At 49.5% G+C, this 19,785-nt stretch overlaps 1 protein-coding gene across 1 annotated transcript in view; it reads left to right on the top strand.

The window, feature by feature from the left end:
* Positions 1–15,353: 15,353 nt before the first annotated feature.
* The window catches only part of VIPR2 (vasoactive intestinal peptide receptor 2), a 71,459-nt gene continuing 67,027 nt past the window's right edge, over positions 15,354–19,785 (top strand). The window contains exons 1-2 of the mRNA XM_044765648.2: positions 15,354–15,474; positions 17,947–18,046. Of these exons, the coding sequence (XP_044621583.2) occupies positions 15,415–15,474; positions 17,947–18,046 (160 nt within the window). The 5' untranslated portion in view covers positions 15,354–15,414. The remainder of the gene's footprint in view (positions 15,475–17,946; positions 18,047–19,785) is intronic.

The raw sequence follows: 19,785 nt of genomic DNA, 5'->3' as shown, positions 1-19,785 counted from the left end.
GTCCAGGGTCCTTCCTGCCATGTCATCTGCCAGTTTATGGTTCAGAAACGGCCTGTTTGACCATCTTTCTAGGTAATGATACTAAGTCCAATTAAGTTGTCAAATGTCTCAAATACTGGATCCCTGTTTCGAGGGCCATCAGTGCCCACCTGTCAGATGCACTCAGGACCCAGGAGCCTCACACGGATGTGAGCCACTGGCCGCCTAGGGCAGGGCTCACCAGGGCCTTGAGTTGGCAGGGGACTTGGAGTGGGGCAACGGGTCCCCAACCAAAATGACCAAGTAAGGGACCCTCTGCACTGTGTGAGCTGGCTTTTTCCCCCTAGAAATTAAGATAATCACTCCAGCCTTCTTTAACCAAGGATACAACGGAACGTGGACCTGGCATGCATGCAGTGAGGTGGGTGGGTCCACGGTGCAGTGACAACGCAGGGCGCAGGCTGCCCAGGCCCCGGACACAGCAGTTCAGAAAGTCCTATAGCCAACTTCTAAACTTTTCTGATAGAAATGCACAGACCTGATAAAACATCTCCATACATGCATTTTGATGCCAATGTGAAAGTGAAATACAAATACATTTTTAAAACTCTAATAAAGATTTCAAATGCCCCTTGCACGCCACCAGCCCTGTGACCCCAGGGCCTCAGCTACCAGCAGTCTCAGCTCTCCACCCCTGCGAGTCCCTCGGAGTCCTGGTGCAGGCTTCCTTCCTCACGTTCCTGCCACAGGCCTGCTCTGCCACACTGGCTGGGCCTTGGCTCCGAGCAGGTGGCTCCACAGGTATAATGTCACCCCTGCTGGAGCCACACTTGGGCCACCTTTCGTGGAAAACGCTCTCCCCGCTCAGTGTCCTGAACGTGACCCCCACACACGTTCTCTCCGTCATCCGGCCGTGACTCCATGAACACTGGACACTGTTGTCTGCTTATGTGCAGCCACACCCCAGAGACACTGTTTTTTCAGTTCCTCTATCTTTTTTACTAATTTAATGTCTGCTCCTCTCATTTTTTATGGTTGCCAGTAAACTTGACTCAAAGTTTCTAAACTGCTTTGAACTTGGCTGCCAGAAAATCAGACCATCAAGCTTACGTCCAGTGGTGACAACAGAGCCACAAACGGCGAGGATGGACCCCGCTGTGCACAGATCCACCAGTGCTGCTGATCCTGGCGTCTTCCACTCGACGACTCTCCTGGAAAAGCAAGTGACCCCTGCGCTTCTTTTTTCTTTCAGATGAAGAACTGACACAAGATCGCAGGTTGTTGGTCAAAATTACAGTCAGCACGAGACCCAGCCACGGTCACAGGCAGTTTTCTCTGCTTCCAGGTGTAAAATCAGTCCTGAGCTTCTGTCTTCTAAAGATGTATAATAGAATAAATTGTAATAGAGGAAATTTTTCCAGCTTTGACAGCATAGAAGGTAAAAAGCCTCATTTTGTTCTTCAAAGAATACAAATAGACATGAAAACGCAGCAGAATCTAATTTTTAAACATCAGTTTAGTTTGCTTTCAGAGTGTTAGAGGAGTCAGAATAACCATTATCCTCTCTACTCGCTCATTTTACAAATGAAGGGACTCACCACCCGAGGGGTGACACAACACCAGGGGCATTCGGCCAGGCCACCATGAAACCCATTCCCAAGGCTCTTTCCTCGGATGCCACAGGTTACAAACGAGAGGAGACCACGTTACCTAATAATTGGGCATCTGTGTCAGAGAGGAAGTTCTGATCAGCCACCACGAGCACCACGGCTGGGGACGCGTTCCTGGTAGCTGGTGGCAACGCTGCGGATCCTCTGCTCAGTGGGACCCACGTGACTCGATGGTCCCCTCACCCCGTCTCTGATGCGCATTTGAAACTACAGCAAGGACCTAACGAGAGATTAGAGAGGAGCAAAAAAGATGAAAGAACAGAGAATACACAGCCACTTTCAGTGAAAGGACAAGACCAGCTGGCATTTTTATTCCCCGGGTTTTGTGTGAAGGAGTTAGCGATGGAGGACAGCCGGGCGCAGCAAGCGCTCACGTCCACGCGATGCTTCAGCTGCTCCCGGCAGGTGTTACTAATTATTTAAAGGGCCGTTTGAGTAATTAATTATCCTCCCCTGTTCACTTTAGAAGCAAACCTTTAAACTTAGTGCCATTCACCAGTTTACTCCTCAGATTCTCATGTCTGCCGAATATTCAGTTAAAAACAGGAGTTGTTTATTTTGTTTTCCTTTAAACTTGTTCATTTTCTTCTCTTCTCCCTAAAAAGCAGAAATAAGCCTTTTGAAGGGCAACACAGTCTTGCAGATCCTGACTTCCTCTAAAGATTCATAACTTTCTGTGCACTGATTTCTCCCCATGCCGTGGCCAGGGCTTTGTAAAAGGACGTCAGGTGGGGCCCTTCTCAAATCCTTTGATGACCCCCGCTTTGTCCACAAGGCAGAAAACTCCACGTTCTTAGTGTGGCGGACACAGTTCACCTCCAGATCTGCTCCTGGCCACAGGCCTCTCTGCAGTCCGGGTCCCACGGCCACCCAGACAGCTGCACTGGCCCCTCGAAGCTCCGACCCAGGTGGCCTCTGGCGTCTGCACTCCCAGGCCTCTTCCGGGCCCTTCTCCCTCTGGCCTGTCGCCCCCTTGGCACTCTCATTGAAGGAAGGGCTTTAATGTTGCACAGAGGGGACATGTGACAACAACGACCCAGTGAACTTGAGGCCCAGCTGACCGTGGCTGGAGCCAGAAGCACTTTCCATCCCGAGTCCCCTTCCTCTGCCAGGCGCCTCACCAGGGCTCCCTCTGCCCCGGCTTCTTCTCTCAAGGAGCAAAGGTCTGATTTACCAATTCATGCCAAATATGAGTGATTGGACCCCTTTTGCTTCTCCTGAAAACATCAGCCATTTGACAGGGAATCAGAGGGAACAGAATAGTCCAGGAAAGTGCGAGCGCCCAGGTGGAGGAGAGATTCCTGGAGAAGGCCCCGTGCCCCAAAGACCGGTTCACGTGCCCCACCTGTGACAGGCTCCAGGAGGCGTGAGGGATGAGAGCTCATTGCAAGACACCGTGCAATCCACCCGTCTTTCCCGGGGAAAGAAGTAACACCCCTCCTTTTCCCACTAGCAACAGCGGCCTCATGCCTCTGGTGCGTGGGTTTAGGAAGATGTTTTCCTGCTCACTCAACCTCCCTCCACCTCAGGAAGTCGTCACAGATCTCACTCCCTCTTTCTCGGTGAGAAAAGCAGCCTCAGAGAAGCTCAGGGGTCGCCCAGACCACACAAGGGCGAGGAGAAGGGGAACTCGGATTTCTAACTCCGAGAGCGGCTCCCTGCTGAGCTTCTCCACGGGCATTTCTAGTCTGTCGGGAAACAACAGATCACACCCGACTGCCACCCTCGCCCAGAGGACGCCGTCAGTTCCCTGTCTTTAAGGCCTGTGTTTTATGTTAATCATACAATCTCCAACAGAAAGAAAAGAAGGGAATTGATTTTTCCCACTCTGTATGTTTTAAATTTTAAAAAATTGAGATTTCTTTCTCAGCTCCCCTCTCTGACACCACCCTATAGTGTGGGGACCAATTTTAGGAAACCACGGACACTGAAGTTGTGCCCATGTCTGGAGTGGATGGTCATGAAAGATGCACGCCCTGTTCGGCCACACAGCCACCCCTCCTCAGAAAGCTCTGTGACCGCCCAGGGAGGGAAACGCTGCCCCAGATGCTTGGCCAGAACCCAGCCTGCCCGGTTAGAAGATGAATACTCTCGAGAGGAAGCAGCCGGCTCAGGTGAACACAGTGAAACGGCTTATTTCTCCCCGAGGGACTGCCTGGACTTAATTCACTGTGCCAGTCGGCAGCGAGTCTGCAGCGGAGCCCCAAGGCCGGCGATTTCCAAGTCAGGAGTCCACCCTTCTCAGGAAAAGGTAGCCCACTGGCCAGCAGGCACTCTGCTGGGCGGATGGGGAGATGGGGGGCAGAGCCACTGAGGTCTCAAGGCAGGCCAGCCCCAGTCAGCACCACCAGGGTCATCCCACCCATTTGCTCCCTTGCTCATTCAGCAGACAGTGAAGGCCCACTCTATGCCTCCTACAGTGCTGAACCTCCCAACCTGTAGGTAAGGAAGGCAGACAGCAATCAAATCATCTCTCTAAACTAATATAACATGATATAATATAATATAACTGCAAATTAAGAAGTCTACGTGAGGGGGCCAGCCCCAGGGCCTAGTGGTTAAGTTCGGCCTGCTCTGCTTCGGCAGCCTGGGTTCAGTTCCCAGGCACAGACCTACACCACTCAGCATCCATGCTGTGGCAGCAACTCACACACAAAATAGAGGAAGACAAATATGTTAGCTTAGAGAATCTTCCTCAGCAAAAAACAAGTTTACACGAAGACGATGAACCCTCTCGGTGAAGGAGAACCTGCAGAGCTCTGAGCCCTGTTGCAAGACAGCAGAGTCAAGGCCCAGAAGAGAATAAGGCAGTTGCTTCTTGGAGAACTGGTCTCAATCAGAAGTAAAACCTCCTGGTGGTGACATGGGCTGTGCCTGGTCTGTGACCCAACTATACCATCCAGACCCAACAGAAGAGAGAAGGTGGGTGGCCACGGCTCCTAAAAATCAGATTTGGGTTCGGCTGTCAGCCCACACTGAGCTCCACTGTCAACAACCGGCCCCAAACACAAAGCCAGAGGCTTCTTTAGACTGACCAGCTTCTCCTCAAGAGCCGGAGGCCTCGCCTCTGTAGGCCCACCCCGCCCCGGGCTGCCCACCCCCATGAATCCACACGCCCATGCACCGTCCACGCCCAGCACTCGCACACATCCTCTGAGCTCTTCTCAGGTAGCCGTTCTGGGGCCATCACACGCCCTGCGCTGCGGGGGGAGGGCCCTGGCTGGCCTCACACTAAACTTGCTTAGATAGATCAAGAGTCTTCATTTCTCCTCAACAAGGAAACACAAGATGCTTCCAGAAATGGGGGACAGGGCAGGCTTTCCTCAGGCAGGGACGCCTGAGCTAAGATGGGAGAAGATGAGAGTGCTTACTTGGTGGCCCTGGGAGTCTCTCAGGCAGAAGGAAGGTCAAGGCTCGCATAAGGTCGGGGCGGGAGTAAAGCAGGGGTCAGGTCACCCGGGACCTTAAAGCGTAGGGTGACTGTAGACGACGTCCACACAGGACACTGCTGAGGATGCAAGGGGCCCCTCACAGTCACAAGGCAGAGGGCAAACAGGCAACGATGCAGGCACGGCATGAAGCCAACTCACTGAAAGGCACATTGAGGGTTTGGGCCACTCTCCTAAGAGCAGTGGGCCTAGGAGGATGCTGGGCACAGGGAGTGGTGAGATCAACACGCATTCCGAGGGTGGGCTTAGTGGGTGTTCAGCAAAGCCTGTGGCTGCAAACATCCCCCACCCTCTGCCCTGTCACTGCTAGGAGCCTGGCATCAGGTTCCTTCCAGCCCTGTAGGAACTCCCAGCTGCCCCCTCACCACCTGCTCACAGCCCCTGAGCTCCCTCTGATAGCTCACGATTGTGGCAGTCAGCGGGAAGCAGAACCTGGGGCACAGGGCAGACCTTTGAGGTGGGGGACGAGGAGAGAGTATTGGGGGAGTGAGGCATCTGGGCAGGTCTTACCTGTAAGGATATCCCACATCTGGAAGGCTTGAGCTCAGCATCCTGGGTAGAAATAGTGTTAAATCCTTGCTGGCTGCTTTCTTGCTTAGTACAGAAACACGTGACTTGGGTATCTAAAATGCTAAATGCCCTTTGTGAGTTTTTAAAAGAAAAGCCGGGGGGAGCAATGAAGCACTGGGAGATCCCAGCTTAATGTGGAAGAAACTGCTTTGTCTGAAGTGCCCTGGGAAGGGTAGGAGCAGAAAAGAATGGAGGAGGGGCCGCACTGAGCTCAGACTCTGTCCTGGTGCTCACTGCGGGGTCAAAGTGGCACTGGCATCACCTCGGACCTGAGCCGACAGCTGCTTTGGAGAGCAACTGCACCATTTAGGTATAATTTATATCGAGAGACAAGAAGGACAAGGTATAAGATGGCAGAGTGTGGGTTGCAGAAGCCAAAGGGAGTTGAAGGTGTGTTGAAAGGTTTGCTCTGTTTTTCCCCTTCTCTTTTGCTGGAAATAACACACAATCTGCACTAATCTCAAGGATTCTAGACCAAGTGGAGAGAGTGGAGCAGAAATAAAAAGCATCGTGCAGCTGAGGTCACTGCTCTCCAAGCTGTTAATCTTCAGCCTTTGGTCTGAATCTATCCACTCGGTAAAGTCAGCCTGCCATGTAAAATATTACAGCTATAACTGCCAAGGCTTTCCTGTTTCTAAAAAAGTACAGAAAATCTCATCGATTTATCAGCTAATCTGCTGGTCAGTTAATGAGTTGATCTATTCTCCCTGAACTTAACCAAATATTGAGTAAACGTTGGAGTCCATCTGATTTATACTCTGGAAAATACTTTGAAAAGTAATCCAGTACATTCCACCTCACTTCTGGCCTGTATTTCTAAAAAAACAGCTTTCAATTCCAATTTCTAATTCAGCATGTGAGGACCTTGGAAGCCCTCACTCTTGTCTTCACAACAAGAAAAAGCTGAACAAACTGAAAATCAAAAACTCATGTTAGATCCATCAGAGAATTGAGGTCAGAAGGCAAACCTCTGCCCCCAAAATTCGAGAGACAGACAGGCCCATACAGAGAATCACAGCTCACAGCAGCAAAAACCCAGGAGCAGAACTTCGTGGAACCAGTGCTGGGGTAGGAAAACCTAAGCTGTAATTGACTAATTGATGGAGGTTCATTGTGGACAAACTTGAGAGTTAAAAACTCTGGGGGGACCCAGTCCTAGGAGGGCCTCACACTTCTGTGACTTTTACCTCCAGGAGTGGATAAGGTTCTCACAGTGAATATCAGAGAAAAATTCCTTTGTGCTTCTCACAAGGGAAGGGGGAAAGGAGCCATTTTGAAATACTCCAGATCATTCTGTTCTTAATAAGGCTTGCCTCAGGGGAAACTAGTTAACCAGAGCCAACCTGGGGGCAGGGAAATGCCTGACTCCAGCCACTGTAGCCATCCCATCCCTCCCTACAGGGAAGAAAAGCAGAAGCACTGGCGAAGTTCACGGTCCTGAGGCAAAGGCTCACTAAGGCCTGGGACCTACACCCAGGACTGCAGATGCTCCCCTCCCCACTCCTCACCACTGCCACATCCACGGGGCTCCTGTGGGACAAGGGGAATAACAGAGAACCGCTCCTCTCAGACCTTACTGGAGAAGAATTCTCTAGGGAAACCCAAAGACAGCACAGCAGAAAAATAAACAAGGACCCCAGAGGAAGTTTTAGCCTCTGACACCCACAGCCTCAGCCACAGTAAACACAGCCTAACCCCTGGCCAGATAAACATAGAAACCACTACTAAAGGCCTGTTTACCTCAGTTCTTTTTTCCCAGTATATCATGTCCAACTTTCAACAAAAAAATTACAAAGCATACTAAAAGACATAAATCACAGTCTGAAGAGACTGAGCATGCATCAGACACAGACTCAGACATGGAAGAGATGTTGGAATTATCACACTGGGAAATCAAAACAACTATGATTAATATGCTAAGGAGAAACATGGGCAATGTCAAGAACACATGGGTAATGTAAGCAGAGAGTAGAGATTCTAAGAAAGAACCAAAAGGAAATGCTGGGGGGTTAGACACCATTAACAGAAATAAATGCCTAGGATGGACCCATCGGTAGACTGGACGCGGCTGAAGGAAGAATCAGTGAGCTTGAAGAAACGTCCATAGAAAACCCTCAAACTGAAATGCATTGGGAAAGAAGAATGAAAAAGATGCAACAAAATATCCAAGAACCGTGGTACAATTACAGAAAGTGTAACAGGCACATAACAGAAATACCAGAAGAAGAAAAGGAAAGAGAGAAATGAAGAGGAGAAATATTTAAAGCAATAATGACTAAGAATTTTCCAAAATTAATGACGAGCACCAAAGATCCAGGAAACTCAGAGAACACCAAGCAGAAGAAGTACCGAAAAAATCTACACCTAGACATATCATATTCAAACTTCAGAAAATCAAAGATACAGAGAAAGTCTTGAAAGAAACCAGAGGGATAAAACACCTTATATACATATGAGTAAAGACAGGAATTGCACCCAACCTGTCTTCAGAAGCTGTGCAAGAAGAGAGTGGAGTGGAATATTTAAAGTGTTGAAAGAAAAAGCTCATCAGCCTAGAATTCTGTATCCAGCAAAATTAACCTTCAAAAGTGAAGGATAAACAAAGCAGTGCTTAGAGGGAAATTTATAGCATTGAATGCACACATTAGAAAAGAAGAAAGATCTAAAACCAGTCATTTAAGCTTACACTTTAGGAAGCTAGAAAAAGAAAAGCAAAGGAAATCCAAAGTAAACACAAGAAAATAAATATAAAAACTAGAGCAAAAATTAATGAAATAGAAAACAGGGAATCAATACAGAAAAATCAATTAAGCCAAAAACTGATTCTTTGCAAAGATCAATAAAATTGATAAACTTCTAGGCAAGTTTACTGAGAATAAAAGAAACAAGACATAAATTACTAATGGGGCCATCACCACTGATCCCATGGACATTAAAGGGATAATAAAGGATTATTATGAACAACTGTATACCCACAAATTTGATAACTTAGATGAGATGAACCAATTCCTTGAAAGATACAATCTACCAAAACTCACAGAAAGAGAAACAGATAATCTGAATAGGCCTATATATTAAAGAAATTGAATCAATAATTAACAACCTTACCAAAGAAAAAGCACCGGGCCCAAATGGGTTCACTGGGGATTTCTACTTAACATTTAAGGAAGAAATTATACAAATTCTCTACAATCTTTTCCAGAAAATAGAAGCAGAGGGCATACTCCTAATTCATTCTATGAGGCCAGCATTACCCCAATTCCAAAACTAGACAAAGACATCGTTTAAGTAAAGAAAACTACAGACCAATACCTCTCATGAACATAGATGCAAAAATACTTAACAAAATATTAGAAAATCAAATCCAACAATGTATAAAAAGAATTACTCACCACAAACAAGCGAGATTTATTCCAGGTATGCAAAGAGGGCTCAACATTTGAAGATCAGTTAATATATCTATCACATCAACAGGCTAAAAATCATATGATCATATAAAGTAGATGCAGAAAAAGCATTTGACAAAACCCAATACCCATTCATGATAAAAATTTCTCAACAATGTAGGAATTGAGAGGATCTTTTTAAATTTAATAAAGAACATCTAGGGGAAAAAAGATCAGGAGTAAGGCCAGGATGTCCCCTCTCACCACTGCTTTTCAACATCATGCTGGATACTAGCTAATGCAATAAGACAAGAAAAGGAAATAAAAGGTATGTAGATTGGGAATAAAGAAATAAAACTGTCTTTGTTCACAAATGACATCATTGTCTATGTAGAAAACCCCAAAGAATCAACAATAAGAAAAAACTTACTGAAACCCGTAAGTGATTACAACAAAGTTGCAGGATAAAGGTTAACATACAAAAGTCAATCACTTTCTTATATACCAGTAATGAACAATTGGAATTTGAAATTAAAAATATAAAATACCACTTACATTAGCACCAAAAAATAGAAATACTTAGATATATATCAAACAAAATATGTACAAGATCTATACAAGGAATACTATAAAACTCTGGTGAATGAAATAAAGGGAGAATTAAATAAATGGAGAGATATTCCATGTTCATGGATAGGAGACTCAATATTGTCAAGATGTCAGTTCTTCCCCAGTTAATCCAGAAAGACAATGCAATCCCAATCAAAAGCCCAGCAAGTTATTCTGTGGATATGGGCAAACAGATTCTAACGTTTATATAGAGAGGCAAAAGATCCAGAATAGCCAACACAATATTGAAGGAGAAGAAGCGACTGAGAGAATACACACTACTCAACTTCAAGACTTGCTATAATGTCTACATTAAGAAATCAGGACAGGGTGGTATTTGTGAAAGAATAGACAAATAGATCAATGGAAGAGAAGAGAGAGCCCAGAAATAGACTCACACAAATATAGTCAACTAATCTTTGAAAAAAGTAATTCATGAAGAAAGATAGTCTTTTCAGCAAGTGTTGCTGGAACAAGTATACATCCACATGCAAAAAAAGTGAATCTAGACACAGAGTTTACACCTTTCAGAAAAATTAACTGAAAATGGATCATAGACCTAAATGTAAAATGCAAAACTATAAATCTCCTAGAAGATAACGTAGGAGAAAATCTAGGTGACCTTGGGTTTGGTGAAACTTCTACTCTGTGGAAGATACTATTAAGAAAATGAGAAGACAAGCCACAGACTGGGAGAAAATATTGTCAAACCACCTATCTGATAAAGGACTAGAATCCAAAATGTATTAAAAAATTCTTAAAACTCAATAATAAGAAAACAAACAATATAATTTTTGAAAATTGGCAAAAGATCTGCACACACGCTTCACCAAAGAAAATATATGAATGGCAAATAAGCACATGAAAAGACGCTCCTCATCATATGTCATCAGGGAATTGCGAATTAAAACAATGAGATACCACTACACACCTACTAGAATGGCCAAAATCTGGAACACTGACACCAAATGCTGGCAAGGACGGGCAGCAACAGGAGCTCTCGTTCACTGCTGATGGGAATCCAAAATGGTACAGCCAGCTTGGAAGAGTTTGGCAGTTTCTTACAAAGCTAAACATACTCTTATACAATCCAGCAATTATGCCCCTAGGTATTTACCCAAATGAGTTGAAAACTTATGTCCACACAAAAACCTGCTCATGAATGTTTATAGCAGCTATATTCATAATTGCCAAAACTTGGAAGCAACCAAGATGTCCTTCAGTAGATGAGTAAATAAATAAACTGTAGTACATCCAGAAGATGGAATATTATTCACTGCTAAAAGGAAATGAGCTATCAAGCCTCGAAAAGACGCAGAAGAACTTTAAATGCATATTGCTATGTGAAAGGAGGCAAGACGGAAAGGCTCCCACTGTGAGTCCAACCATATGACATTGTGGAAAAGGCAGAACCGTGGAGACGGTGCACCATGGATGTCAGTCAATAATAACATGGGCTCGTCAGCTTTAACGAGGCGCCACAGTAGTGCAAGATGTTAATAAAGGGAAACCTGTGTGGAAGCGTGAGGGGGACCCACTCAGCTTCACTGTGAACATGTAACTGCTCTACAAACCAAGGTCCACTTACAAAACCACAACTTTCCAGATGCGTCTTAGGTGTCACCACCTGCATCCCCTCCTCTGGGAAACCCTGAGGAGCAGGTCTCTCCACATGCTTCTGCAGCCTCCGGGCCAGGCTCAGCTGAGAGTGACACAGCAGGACATGAGAGGGCTCAACCAGTTACCTCAGCGTTTATGCCCAAAGGCCATCCCCACTATGATCAAGAGCCCCACGTTTCAAAGTGAGGTGCTGGAGCACCGACAGAGGATTTGCCAGGAGAGGGACCCGAAGGGTCTGCGCCCGTCAGCCCAGAACCACCTGGAGGCCGAGGGACAGAAGGCGGCACACAGTAGGGATGCTTCACAGCTCCCTCCTCATAAGGGGACCGGGGGTGCTTCCCCTCCCACAAACCAAGGGAAGCAGCCACAAGACCCATTTGGCAGCTCAGCCTGTGTCCTCCGAGGGAGGCAGGAACCTCTCTGACTTGCGCCTGGAGTGTCTGAAGGTGAGGCCACTGCGACTGGCCGGCTGGCCTGGCGGGCTGCCCGATGCAGAACCTGAAGAGGAAGCGGTGCTGGCAGCGGCCTGCGTGCCCCACTGGCAACGCAAATGGTGGTTTTCATTTTCCTCAGGCAGGTGTCGACTCCCATGGACCATCTTGAAACTCCTTCTCCTAAGAGGACCATCTGGAGAAGGAAGGTGATCCCAATAGAAGGGAAACCTGTGGGGGCTGCAGCAGCCTGAGGAGCAGCCTGCACTGGAGGGCCTGCGGCTGGGGAGTCTCCACGTGCGGGGTTGGGGGAGGCCTGAGGCGCTCACAGAGGCAGCCCCTGCTGTGCCAGCTTTCTGACCCTGGGCTCCTGCAGGCTGCAGTGATGAAGGGACGGAAGGCGAAGCAAAGAGGAGACTCCCACCCCCACCGCTGTGCACAGCTCCCAGCCCAGGTCCAGGGCCTTGTGTGGGACTGGGCCGGCGGGAAGAGACCCTGTCAGTTACAGAAAATTAAGAACTCTGCCACCGCTTGGTCCTGGGCTTTTCAACATCTGGAAGAGAGTCCATGGCTGACTGCACTGTGGGGTCATGCAGGGCTGCAGTCACAGGCAGGCTCGCGCCAGTGACTCCATCTCACTGAGTGGGTCGGCTGCGGTTGATAGTAGGAGGGGCTGGAAACCGCTCAGACACCACTGACCCGTCCTGAGGCCAGGGCCTGGGCTGTGTCTGTGTCCGCTCACAGCACAGCCAGGGGTGGGGCCGAGAGGGGCACATCCCCAAGGCAGCACATGACATCTGTACACTCCAAAAAATGCTCGTGAAGGCTTCCCACCGCCACTGTTGAGTCTAGCTTCATAATCACCTTGAGAAGTGGGCCAAGCACGTATTAGGAATTCCACGCCACAGCGAATGCAGTCTTATGTGACAAGCATGCACTGGGCACCAGCTGTGTGCCACAGCATGCCCTGAGTGTGGGGGTGCCCAGGGGCCAGGATGCTATGTGCCCATCAGAACTGGGAACAGCTGTAGAAGATATGCTCTGAGTCAGCTTCCAGGAGCCCACGGGGCACAAAATCAGGGGCCAGGCTCGGAGGGCGCTCCCCAGACCACCTGCTGATGCCCCATCACAGCTGTGAGCACCAGGCTTAAGAAAGGGGGGAGGAGGAAGTAAATTGTTTATTGAAGTCTAGCATTCAGGCTTTTAAAAGACACCAAAGGAGGGACCCAGGCAAATGGTGAGTTTCTTCGTAGGTAAAGTTAAAAATGGCCTGTGGGGTATGGGGGCGTGTCCTCCACCCAAGCAGGCATGGTCCCCAGAGTCATGCACCTGGACTCTGGGCAGGCAGGGGGCCAGAAGGACCTCGGGGTCCGTGTATTCGAGGCTCGGTCCTCTTGGGAAAGCACAGGGTGCCGGCACAGTATTCCACCCTCTTCTGAGCACCAAGCCCAGAGGCTCCCCTCGCGAATCAATAGGTTTCCGGCTTCTGATTGTGGGGACAGCACAGCAGTAGTTGCTCAGCTTCCACCCCCAGAGGGTTGATTCTCTCCACTCAGAGCTCAGCCTGGAAAACTGGGGAAACCACAGGCATGGGAGGGCCAGGAAGCGCGTGAAGTGCGGGCCCGGCGTCCAGGCAGGAGGTGGTAGCAGCTGAGAAGTGCCTCACAGGGCTGACGTCCCCTCACTGGGGCCTCAGAACACAGACCCCCGCAGGTGCTGAGGGTGGGGTGGTAGGAAGCGGCGAGGAGCAGGAGGCAGAGGCGGGGCCCTTGTGACCAGGGCCAGCTCCCACAGGGGCTGCCACACCTTAGCCCGGCAGTGTCAGGGGTCCAGCCACAAGACCACCAGCCCCCCACATCAGGCACGCGCAGCGGAGCCCCTCCCCCCAGCCCTGAGGACACGTAGGCTCCCCCGCAAGGCCAAGTGGAAAAATTCCTGCAAGAGTGGGCAATCACCCGAAGGAGACAGAGTCCCCTCTGACTGACAAATGGAAGTCCCACCCGACCCAGCATCAGCGGGATCCTGAGCAAGGCAGGGACAGACAGAGTGAAAGAACCTCAGTTGGGCATTCTGTTCTGCAGTGTGTCAGAGTCTGACTCCGGTTCAATTCTGACCTATCTCCACTGGGTCGAGACCCTCTTTCAGGACCTCAGGCCTCTGGACTTGTCCACACCTCCTGATTTCTCCAGTGCCCCTAGCACGTTGTTCTCAGGGACCCCCATCTCTCACTCCTGAGCATCCTTCCAGTCTCACTCAGAGCTTGCTCCTCCTCCCATTTGCCTGCGTCCTGTCATCACGCTTATTTCCCCGGTGTCACCCACCCCTACCTGCTGGCCTGCAGACTCCCGTCTCAGAGGAGACTTTGTGTCCTCCCTGCTCCAGGGCAGTCGTGTCTAGAGGGTAGGCCCTCAGCAAAGCCTTCATGTGCAGTGATGACCTTGATCTGACAGCCGCCTTAGGGGAAGGGCGGGCACCAGCATTCTCATCCACAAATGGACAAACAGCTCAGAGAAGTTCATCAGCTTGTCCAGGGTTGGAGAGCGAGTAAAAGAAATGTTGGATGCAGAGTCCATAAGCTTCCAGACCCCAAGCTGCATACCTGAGCTCGCAGATCTTGGTCTGTAATACTGTCCCCCTGAGATAGGAAGAAAGATGACAGACGATAGACAGACAGACAGGTAGATGGACGACTCCAGACACACAGATGTTAGAAAGATGCTGATGGACGAATCGGTGGTGGGGTGGTCAGAGAGGATACAAACCCTAAAGCCAGTGAGGTGAAACTTCAGGAGCTGAGCCTCGGTAAAGGGCAAAAGGATGTTCTTTGTACTCTTCTTATTCTAACTTTTGTGTAAGTTTAAAATTATTTTCCAAGAAGTTAAAACCACAGAAAAGTCACGTCTTATTTTTCATTTCTATGCTTCTCCATTGGCCGGGTAACAGCCGGATCCAGGCTACACATCCTTCGGATGTTAAGGGGACCGCCTTCCGGAGGCTCAGGGGGTCTCAGGCCCCCGCGACCCCACCCACCGCCCCTTTGGCTGTGAGTCCGCGGGAGACAATGACTTTCCCGGTTTTACACGGGAGGCACGGAAGACCTGCGGCCACGCTGAGCCCCCTAAAATGCACTCCACCAAAATGCACTCCAATTTTCTTCTTGATTTTCAGTTGCCCCAAGCCAACCCTTGGGCTTCAAAGGCAGCCCACCCACCCACTGGGTTTCCGGCCACCTTTGGGGGCGTCTTTAGGTTATTATTTAACAAGGAGGACACAAGCAGGTGCAAACCCACCGGTTCACGCCTGGAGCCCTGTCTGCCCGTTCCCTGTCACCCCGGAGTCGCCCTCTCCCTGACTGCTCAGCCTGGAGGTGGGCGGGCACTGCGCCCCCCCACCCACCTGTGCGCACCCCTCACCGCCTCTCCTGGCTGCGGAAGCGGGGAACGGGCAGCGCGGTGGGAGGGGAGAGGAGGGAGAGGCTGGGCGTGGGAGGAGCGGGAGCAGGGGAGGAAGGGGGTCACCGGGAGGAGGGGGGACCCGGTCGGGAGAAGGAGGGGGCGGGGCCGGGCCGCGGGGGGCGGAGCGGGGGGCGGGGGCCCCGGCGGCGGCAGCTGCGGGCGCGCGGCGCGGGGGCGGGGCGGGGGGCGAGGGGGGAGCGCGGTGCTGCGCTCGGGCGGGCGGCCGGTCGGCGAGCAGAGCCGGGATGAGGACGCCCGCGCTGCTGCCGCGCGCGCTGCTGACCTGCTGCTGGCTGCTCGCCCCGGTGAGTGCGCCCGGGACCCCCGCTCCCTGACCGTGGATCCATGTTTCCCCCAGAGGGGAGCGCCCCGTGCGCCGGGCTGCACTTCCCTTCCGAGTGCCGGCACAGGGCTGGCCAGGGGCGCGGGGCGGGGTGGCGCGGGGCTGGGGATGCCGAGCTGGCCAGGGGCGCGAGGCGGGGGCGCGGGGCTAACCAGGGGGGCCGGCCAGGGGCGCGGGGTCGGGGGCGCGGGGCTGGCGAGAGGCGCGGGCCGGGGGCGCAGTGCTGGCCCTGAGTGCTCCGGAGAAGGAATAGGGTCCCCGGGGGCGTTCCGGACCCTCCCCAGCGGAGCCGAAGCACCGCGCTCCGCGCCAGCCGAAGTCAGCCTTCGGTGGGAGATGCACGCGCCGTCTCCCCGGCACTGACCGCCCCGGATTTGCTGGGCAGGATGCTTTACTTCCCCGGGGCTGTCAGAAAGGAGCTGGCTCCCCCGCCTCCAGGGATCGCGCCGGCGAGGCCCGCGGGTCCCGGGGCGCCCACCTGCGCAGGCTTCCCGCTTCTGGGAAATGGGTTTGCTTCGTCATTAACGGCTTCTCCTTCCGCTCCTGGCGCTTGTCACTAGTTTCCCTGTGTTTTAGTGTGTGTCAGGGGCAGACGCAATGTGGCGAAAGAAAGTTTCCTTTTGGAAGTATTCCGCTTTGATTTTTCTACCATTATTTAAAAGCACCGAAGGAAATTACATTCCGAAGAGAAGCTGGTTAAATGAGGGCATTAATAGATTATTTAGTTCCCAAGAATTCTTCCTTTTATTTGAAGACCTTTTAGAAACAAGTTCGAACCTTATTTCTTGCTTCCTTCCTCGCGGACTGAAGACTGTTGTGTGTGTGCACGTCGTACTGTGTGTGTGCACGTCGTATTGTGTGTGTGCACGTCCAGCCAACATCGCAGGCTCTGTTGATTCATCTCCCCTGAAGGTTGTGCAGCTGAGGACGGAGCTATCTGGGGAAAGCAGTAATTGCTGAGGCTGTCTCCTCCGTGTGGGGGCGAGGGGGGGGCGGGGGGGGGCATAAGCCTGCCGCCCTCCTTGTGTCCTGTAAAGGTTCTCCTCCCTCGGAGGAGGGCTGTGAGAATAAGAACCTTGCTACTAATTGCAATGCTTTGGAAGAGCTAGTTTGTTAAAAGTACCGGGAATTATTGTGGTTAATGCTGCTTTAATTTCTAAGATGTCCCAAAATAAGTCATCGCTCTGCATATTCCAAGAATGTCAGGTATTATAGTGTCTTTTAATACCTTAACAAAAATTTATTTTTCTTTTTAAGTCAATATGATTTCCCTGATTCTGAAATCTAAACCATTGGCTTGTTTTTCCCATAGAAAAATATAGCCTGCTTGAAACCAGGATCTTCTGCAGTTGGAGGTTGTCCAGTAATAAGCTAGGGGAAGAAAAAAAAAGCTTTAGATCTTTTTTAAAATGAGGGTAAATGTGATGAAAGTATACAGCATTACGTTTCTTCTCTTAATTCTGTTAGGAAATTCTATTCCTGGTTAGAATTCTAATTGACCTATTTCAATAGTAGGATAATTAAACATAGATGGTCATAATATAGCCAAGAGTATGATTCTTTTTAGTAAAAGTAAAATTTTCTTCAGACACAGGAGGGGGTGCACCTCCAACCTACCATGTATTTGGGGGGGGCCAATACAAAAAGAGAATGTTGGACCTTTGTAAAAATAGAGATCAGAGACTATTATCTTCTAAGACTGAAACACGTGGTTTTGTCTTTGCACACACAGACAGACAATATTAATCACTGTTTGTGTCACATCTTTAGTTCCTGTGACAGATCCGATGTGAACTCACCCATCCCTTGTTTAGTGGAAGCCACAGTGATGGGCTCTCCCCAAATTCTTCTCCTTGTTTACCCCTCGAATCTTTTTGAAAAGCTCCTTCACACCAGAGTCTAAGGCTGGGTTTGCACGATGACCTGCAGCCTCTCACACTGGGGCTGTCCTGTTGGGGCTCCTGGCAGTGACGAGGGCAGAGGCTGTCCCTGGAGGATGAGCCGGCTCTAGGGTGGCTGGCGTGCCATCCTTAAGAATGGTCTTAGGAACAAACATGTATTTACTCTAATTAAATCGAAGCCTATGAAATGGAGGACTCCAGTATTGAAAGATGATTGGATTAAAGAGCTCTATTGCCGCCAAATTAGTGCTAGCAACATGCAGTGTATTACGTTAGTAAGTTTGTTTTCCGTGCAAAAAAAAATATATCCTATTAGGTTTCATATTTGTTGTATAACTCCTTTACAAAGTAAATAGTGGAGGTTTTTTTTTTTAATAACCATGCCAGAAATATGAAGGTGATTCTTTTAAATGAGTGTTAATTTGGAAGTGGTTTAGAACTGTGAGATTTTGGGGGTTTTGTAGAACTTTTGCTTGACTTCCTTCTTCTGGTGGGATTTTTTAGTTATTTCTGTTTTTTTAAATCTTGACCAGGTGAACAGCATTCACCCAGAATGCCGATTTCATCTGGAAATACAGGAGGAAGAAACAAAGTGTGCAGAGCTTCTAAGGGCCGAATCAGAGAAATACAAAGGTGAGGTGGGGAGCTGATGAGTAGGACTGTGCCCGGGGACTCAGAGACCCCACAGGCCCTCTGGAACGGGTATTTCTGGTCGCCTGCATCTTCGGGAAAAAGGGAAAAGGTCCGTTTCCACTGTTTTTTCATGAACTCTGGTAAAACTCAGAGAGCATGGTGGTGTTGGGCCAAGGGAGAGCTTCGTGTAAACCTTTTAGAAGAAAGCCTTGATCCTTAACAGTAGCAGTTTCCGTGGTTTGAGATAATACACCAGTTACTAATTTCATGGCGTTGTTATGCTTTGCAAAAGCAACTTCATTTCCACGGAGTGAGTATTTATCTAATTTCTTGCATTTTAAAGTGAGTTACATCACAGATGATTTGGGTCCTCTTAAGAACCGTGGGAACTTGTCAGAAATCAAACAGGAAAATGAGACTCATGTTTTCCTGCAGACATATCTTTGTGACTACAGCGAAGTGGCTGATTTTATTTTCTCCAGGTCGAGAAGGAGTGCCAGGACAGCAGGCACTCCACGTGGGCACATTCACATGCCTATAAACTCACAAGGTTCTGGGATGACACCCAGAGGACAACAGGAGCAGAACCCTTTTGCCCTTCAGCTTTCTTTTTCTCTGTTCTGTGTTATTATTTTATCCTCTTCAAGAACAAATTAAAATCAAAATATGACTATGTGTCAAAACAGTGTAGTGTCCCGCAGGGGACCCCAGACCCTCAGTCACAGATGTGGGCTCTGCTTTGGACCAGCACTGCCCAATAGAAATAGACCTTGAGCCACATAAGAATTTGAATTTTCTAGTAGCCACATTAAAATAAGTAAAAAGAAACATGCGAGATATTTTATTTATCCAAATATATCTGAACCATTATCATTTCAACTGTAACTGATATAAGATACTGATGAGAAATTTTACTCTTTTTTTTTGTATACTAAGTGTTAGAAACCCAGAGTGTATTTTGCACTTACAGTGCATCACAATTTGGACCCGCCATGTTTCAAGTGCTCACAGGTGGCCAGTGGCTCCTGCACTGGACTGACGCTAAAACTGGCATCCTGTGCCCCTTCCTGTCCCCTCTGGAGCCTCCACTTCCGCAGCTGAAAAGTGAGGTCTCTGGCTCCAGGATTCTTTCCAGCCTTAAAGATCTGTGATTCTGCGGGGCACACATGGCCCTGGGGCCCACATCTTCCAAATGGTCTGGTTGATCTCTGTCCAGAGGAAGGCAAATGAAGTAGTTCAGCTCCACAGCAGACGTGGACTGGATGTCCGTCCCATGCAAAGCCATGTGCTGACCATTAGCCACTACAGGGATGGATGAGACATGGGTCCTGCCAACCAGGGCCTCGTGACAAAACAGTCGTCATGGCCACTGACGTCCATTCCCTTCAGTGAAAATTAAGAAATTTAGGAAAAGTAAGTGTTGAGTGGAGATGGTCTAAAGCCTTTAGAAGCATCTCGTTAGTGGCCAGTGAGCCCAGGTCCTGTCAGCACATCCCAGCAGCCCACTGGCGAGGCCTCCTGCATGGAGTGGGGGGGGCAGGAGTGCCGTCTGCTGCATCCTCAGTTGCTGACCTCGGCCTCTGTCCGAAGACCCGGGGATGGGAACTCCACCTCCTCACGCCATGTTGGACAGTCATGCTGCTGATGGGTCCTGAGGCTGCCTGAGGATGGTGTCCACTCGCGGGCATTAATTTGCCTCCTGGAGCAGCAGTGAACAGAAGTGCTCCTTCCCAGGAGTG

Source organism: Equus asinus, chromosome 1, assembly GCF_041296235.1.
Source record: "Equus asinus isolate D_3611 breed Donkey chromosome 1, EquAss-T2T_v2, whole genome shotgun sequence".
Classification (NCBI taxonomy): Eukaryota; Metazoa; Chordata; class Mammalia; order Perissodactyla; family Equidae; genus Equus; species Equus asinus.
Note: the sequence above shows the minus strand (reverse complement) of the source record. Positions and strands in the feature narration are given on the sequence as shown.